This window comes from Mesitornis unicolor, unplaced genomic scaffold (genome assembly GCF_000695765.1).
Source record: "Mesitornis unicolor isolate BGI_N332 unplaced genomic scaffold, ASM69576v1 scaffold15192, whole genome shotgun sequence".
Taxonomy (NCBI): domain Eukaryota; kingdom Metazoa; phylum Chordata; class Aves; order Mesitornithiformes; family Mesitornithidae; genus Mesitornis; species Mesitornis unicolor.
Window position 1 is genome coordinate 823 of NW_010167225.1, and position 6,491 is coordinate 7,313.

At 50.3% G+C, this 6,491-nt stretch overlaps 1 protein-coding gene across 1 annotated transcript; it reads left to right on the plus strand.

Annotated features, from left to right (window-relative positions):
* Positions 1–542: 542 nt before the first annotated feature.
* On the plus strand, positions 543–2,832 carry KCNA6 (potassium voltage-gated channel, shaker-related subfamily, member 6). The gene has a single exon (XM_010178629.1). It carries the CDS (start codon positions 623–625, stop codon positions 2,120–2,122), a length of 1,500 nt encoding a protein of 499 aa, XP_010176931.1. The 5' UTR covers positions 543–622; the 3' UTR covers positions 2,123–2,832.
* The last annotated feature ends 3,659 nt before the right edge of the window (positions 2,833–6,491 follow it).

A 6,491-nucleotide genomic window follows, 5' to 3' on the forward strand; every position in this document is an offset into this window, starting at 1 on the left:
GTTTAATGTTAACCCTTAGCTGCATGCCTGGGAATGAGCCGGTCCCCGGCACCGCAGGGTCCCCTCCCCACTTTTGGGCTGGACAGGGTTATTTTTCCTCCCTTCCTTTCTCTTCCCTCCCCTTTTCCCTCTCCCTTTTCTTTTTAAATTGGAATTTGTATTTTTAGCAAAACCAAAAAAAGTTCCGGTTTGCCAGTGCCGGTGGTTTTGAATAGGTGAGGGTTCCTCAGGTGTTTTCTCTCTGATGGGTTTAGATGGGAGCTTTTGAACCCCGTCCCAAAGAAGGCAAATTAACCCCCCCTGAGGCAGGGGATAGTGAAGGGAGTTGCTCTCCTCCCCCCAACTTTACTTCATCTCTCTCTTTCTCAGCAGGGGCGATTTCCTTTCCTTTTTTTTTTTTAATCTTTTTTTTTCTTCATCTTCTGTCTTTTTTAAAATTTTCTCTCTTTTTAATTTAATTTTTCTTTTTTTTTTGTTTCAATTATCATCCCTTCGCCTTTTCATGAGACACTTCCAAACCTCCGTACCTGTCCTTCTGCAGGATAGTAACCCTGCCCTGAACCCGATCCCACCGCCGGGCCCTGGGAAGAGGTTAGCATAAGGATTTCCTTTAACCCCCAATATGACAGTTGCTACCGGAGATCCTGCAGACGAAGCTGCAGCTCTTCCCGGTCACCCGCAGGACACCTACAACCCTGAGACCGACCATGAATGCTGCGAGAGGGTGGTCATTAACATTTCGGGGCTGCGCTTTGAGACGCAGCTCAAGACGCTGGCCCAGTTTCCAGAGACCTTACTGGGGGATCCTAAAAAGAGAATGCGATATTTCGACCCGCTCCGCAACGAGTATTTCTTTGATCGGAACAGACCCAGCTTCGACGCGATTTTGTACTATTACCAGTCTGGCGGGAGGTTGCGGAGGCCAGTGAACGTGCCCTTAGATATTTTTTCAGAAGAGATTCGTTTCTATGAACTGGGGGAAGAAGCGATGGAGATGTTTCGAGAGGACGAAGGCTACATCAAAGAAGAGGAAAGGCCGCTGCCTGAGAACGAGTTTCAGAGACAAGTGTGGTTGCTCTTTGAGTACCCCGAGAGCTCAGGCCCTGCCAGGATTATCGCTATCGTCTCCGTTATGGTGATTTTAATCTCCATCGTCAGCTTTTGCCTGGAGACTTTGCCCATTTTTCGGGATGAGAACGAAGACATGCACGGCAGCGGGCTGAGCCACCCCCCCTACTCCAACAGCAGCATGGGGTACCAGCAGTCCACCTCCTTCACAGACCCCTTCTTCATCGTGGAGACGCTTTGCATCATCTGGTTCTCCTTTGAGTTCTTGGTGAGGTTTTTCGCCTGCCCCAGCAAGGCTGGGTTTTTTACCAACATCATGAACATTATAGACATCGTCGCCATCATTCCCTACTTCATCACCTTAGGGACAGAGCTGGCCGAGAAGCCAGAGGATGGCCAGCAAGGCCAGCAGGCCATGTCCTTGGCCATCCTCCGAGTCATCCGCTTGGTGCGGGTCTTCAGGATCTTCAAGCTCTCCCGGCACTCCAAGGGACTGCAGATCCTGGGGCAGACTCTCAAGGCCAGCATGCGGGAGCTGGGCCTCTTGATCTTCTTCCTCTTCATCGGCGTCATCCTCTTCTCCAGCGCCGTCTACTTCGCCGAGGCCGACGAGAGCGAGTCCCAGTTCCCGAGCATCCCCGATGCCTTCTGGTGGGCTGTGGTTTCCATGACGACTGTTGGCTACGGAGACATGGTCCCCACGACCATCGGGGGGAAAATAGTGGGTTCCTTGTGTGCCATCGCTGGCGTATTAACGATTGCCTTACCCGTGCCCGTCATAGTGTCTAACTTCAATTACTTCTACCACCGGGAGACGGAGGGAGAGGAGCAGGCTCAATATTTGCAAGTAACCAGCTGCCCAAAGATCCCCTCTTCCCCTGACCTAAAGAAAAGCAGAAGTGCCTCTACTATTAGTAAGTCTGATTATATGGAGATTCAGGAAGGCGTAAACAATAGCAATGAGGATTTTAGGGAGGAGAACTTGAAGACAGCCAATTGCACCCTAGCTAACACAAACTATGTGAATATCACCAAAATGCTAACCGATGTCTAGTCGCTAAAAATCTAGTAACGTATTTAAAGCTGAAGTGGAACAATTGCAGATATTGAGTGCTGCTCTGCATTGTAGTTAATACAGTATTTTCTACGGTGTATATTTGGTTCTGCATGGGAAGCAATAGCTGTGTAAGTGACTTTTAACCTTTGATTTCCACACCGAATAAGCATTCGTGCAAAAAAGAAACCAAACCCCAAACCCACAACGTTTTGTTTCCCTTCTCCCATCCCAGGCTTGTGGGTTTCCAAAGATCTGGAGGGGTTGGGATGGGGATGCGGGGGGCAGCTCCGGGCCGCCCTGAGGTACCACGACCGCAGGTCCCTGTCCCGTGGAGCTGGGAAAGGTCAGGCAGAGCTTAACGAAGGGAAGATGCGGTCGCGTGTCCGAATCGCTCGGAGGCTTCGGGTTTCCGCCCCGGGAACGCCGAGTGCGAGCGCATCGCCCAGGCTCGTGTTTCATAACCGAAAATGCTGCATGCTGCAAGAGTTTCAGCCACTGCAGTGTGCCAGTGTGAGGCCCAGGGGAGGGATAATTAGTGTGATGGCACATTATTTATTAAGTCTTAAATTTTCTATGCTAGGCATCGGGAGGGATGAGTAAATAAATCAAGTGCTTGGATTTTCTTCATTTATTTAGATGACACTTCCATCACCAATATTTCCAGGATCACCAAAGACACCTCCACTGACACATTGAAAACGAGTTGGAAAAAGCATCTTTTTTTATATCTATATATAAAACTGGAGCAACTATGCTGTGGCCTATAATATATTTATACTGCAGTGAAATTTAACCAGTAATACAGTACAGCTGCATGGATATCCGTTGCATGAATCTGAATATTTAATACACACACAAATATATATTTTCTTAGTAGACTATACAGTATTCATGTTTATAGTGTTTATAGATTCTCCGGTGGCTCGAAGGAGATTCATGGGAGTTTAAAAAGCTCCGTTAGATTTAAAAACCCGGTGGGGAAGGGATGTGGTGACAACAGTTTGAGAGATAACAAGGCAAAGCCGGAGTGTCTGAGCATCCAGACACGAGAGCCAAATAATGCCAGCGAGGGAAGGTGAGCTGAAAGTTAAACACCTGCACTCATTATGGGGCGAGTAATTAGTCATTAATCTTGGTGTCAGGAGCAGAAACCACGGCGGATGGGAGAGGGCACGAGGAGCAGGTGGGATAGGAGGTACCGGCTCTCCCGACTTGTTTGTTCAGCAATTTTCAGCCGTTTCCCCGCACTATTTCCGTGTGTGTGTGTATAGATATTTAGAGAGTGACTACAGGGCCGAATCCTCAGCAAACATCGGCGCTCAGGGCATCGAGGGCTTTCCGGTTCAGGAGAGCCAGAATGATGGGATATGGGCTGGAGCTGTTCAACCTGCCCCAGGGCGCCCATGGGACGGCCAGGGCAGGGTGCGTTTTGGGCTGGAAAACTCTTTTTCAAGCATGTAGAGCCTCAGGGCAGGTGGTTTATTCCCTTCTGGTGAAGAGGATGTGCTGAAGGATCCAGGCTTGCACCTTTGAGCCTTGGCTCTGCCTTCTGCCAGGGTTTTGAGGAGGGGTGAGTCAAGGTGCAGGGACCCTGAGGTGGTGTCTGGTTCTCCTTCACCCCCCGTCTTTCTGGGGATACATGGGAGCTGTTGGTCCAGGGGAATCTTGTCTGCTTTTCCCATCCCCGTCTGGATTTCCTTGCGTTTTCCCCCCATTTCCTACGATCCCCAGGGACGGGTGCCCCATTCCTCTGCCAGCTCATGGGAGAGGGATGCAAACCTCATCCAAGCTCATGGTCAAGCAAAACCTTCCTGGGGTACGGGATGGAGCTGAGCAGCCTGTTGAGTTGGGTTGAATTGGGGCTAATTTGGACCGAACTGGGGCTGTGGTGAGGTGTGGGCACGAGGAGGGGACCCCATTGCAGAGCAGGAGGTCATGCAGACCCTTCCTGAGCTCAGAGAGGACAAACCACACAAATAACAATAAAATAAACGGTGCTAGCGTATTCTACAGCAATGGTTCAAAAATGCTGCTTTAGGGCCGGATCCATCTCGTGCTGATGTGGCTCTGCTCAGCCAGGTGGAATCACTCCTCATTTCAATTTGATTGATTGCTTGATTGATTAATTCAGGCCTGGCTGTAATTAATACCAAGTGTCCACCGTTACTGCACCAGAGTCCTGGCTTCAATGCGTTGGGTCTCCAAGGTGCTCAGCACCACGCAGCATGGGACCCCGGCCTGTCTTTAATTACATCTCGTTATATTAGGAGCCCTCTCCTCCCTCTCTGCTGCTGCAGCTCTGAAATGGGAGCCCTTGAAGCCCGTTAACTTCTTAAACGCACACAAAATAAAGAAGCAACGCAACCGAAAGCAATAAATCTCTGCTTCTGCAGCTCATCCTGTCGGATGGGACAGGGTTGGAGTGAGCTGCCAATTTGGGCATGATTCCTGTGGTGGTTGGCCAGCTCCCATCGATCCGGCTGGTGGTGGGTCTGTGGGGATGGGAGTTTGCATGGGGCAGCTGCCCGATGCTCCCCACCCACCCATGGGTGCCCCAAGCATGGGGCAAGCTCATCCCTGGTGTATGGGAGGGCAAGGTTGGGTTACTGCAGGGGTTTTTTGGGGAGGATGCTGGCGCTCAGTGAGACTTTGCAAAGTGCCTGGTTGTTTAACGCCTATGGGTGATGCGGGGAGACCGTTTGCCAAAGTATTGTTTGCTTCTTGAGAGTGTGAGCGTGGTTGTGATTTGGTGAGGAGGAAGATGATGGTTTTTTTGGGAGATTTTGTTTTGGACACAGTGTCCCCATGGGCTTTGCGAGGCCGGGCAAGGGGGAAGAGCAGGGGATGTCCAAGCCCATGTGGTGAGATGAGAGATCCCAGTGCCTTGGGAAACCCCAGAGTCGCATCGTGGGGATGAACAGGGCCAAAGAGCAAGAGGCCACGCTCCTCCTGTCGACACCAATGGCATCTGTCCCCATGGCATCTGTCCCCATGGCAAGGGCCAGCCCAGCCGGTCCCTTCCTTAGGATGGATCCTGCACCTCTTGCATTGACCCAGCCAGATGAAAATAAGCCCTGGGCTGCATTGGTGCCATGTTAGGGAAATAGGGAAAAACACCTGGAGAAGTGCTTGGATGTTTGGCTCAGGGCTAGGAAGGGCCATGGGGGCTGTGAATGGGAGCGATCCCTCCGGCTGCACTGTGCAAAAGGGTCTGGGTTTTTCCCCCACGCAGAGAAATGGTTCCCCTATAGCTTTTAATGGGATTTGTGCCTGCAGGTCGGAGCTGTAGTGCTATTTCTAGCTGTGCTTCTGACTCACTGATGTGATCTTGAACCAGTTTTCAGGAGGAGACTGTGGGGTTTTTTTTCTTTTTTCGTCTTTTTTTTTTCTTGAGGAATTTGGTTTGAGAGGCTCTGGGCCTGTTTCTGCAGAGATGCTGAGCATCCAAAACCCGCTTTGACTCTGAAAGGCTGCAAAAATGAGCTGCAAAGCGGCTCGGACTGAGGATGCTGAATTAGGGACCGGGGAGGAGGAGAATCCCACCATCTATGTTAGATTGCATCATTGCACCCAATGTAGGTGGTGTGGACCCTTCCCTCCTCCCCTGGAGGTGTCCACCCCTCTCCAGGGCTGGGATGAGGGACTGGAGCTCTCTGGTCTGAGGAGCCAGCACCCGTATTTTGGTTGTATCCTTTGCACCATGGTGTTGGAGAGGTGGAAAGTGGTGGTTACAGCATGAGTTGTCTTCTAACACCCAACCACATGCTTGAACCTGTGAACAACCCATCAGCTCTTTCATAGCTTCCAAAAATCTCTGCTAAGGGCAATGCGGTACTGGTTGGACACCATCAAGTGATGAAGGCTGCTAGGAAAAAATTACCTGTATGAGGCCATGTGTTTTATCAGGAAAATCAATCTCTGCACCGATGTTTTCTGTTGAAGTCCTACAGATTTGAATCCTGAGCTATACGAAGAAAAGGAGCTCTAGATTGGTGTTATGCGAGTGTAGCACGTGGGTGGATAAATATGGGCATATTTGTGCATAAATACACAGAAGGAGAGAAAAAGAGAGAGGAGGAGGAGGTATTTCAGGAAGGGCCTTGCTTTGTTATCAGATAATTCCTGGGTCAGCCCTTGAAATTGTTGCCAAAGTCTTGTAGCTTCTCCAGAGCTTGCAATACGCTGAGGGATGAGCTCAAGTGATGGATCTGGCCTTGGACGTGGGGGATTTGTTTGCAATCAATTTGTGCCGCACTGGGTGGAGTTTTTTTGTGGGTTTTTTTTTGGTCATGGATGGGTTTTAAGTCCTTTGAACCATGGCTTTGGGTCTCAGGGCAGTGACAAGGAGCACCTCCCCTTTTTGGAG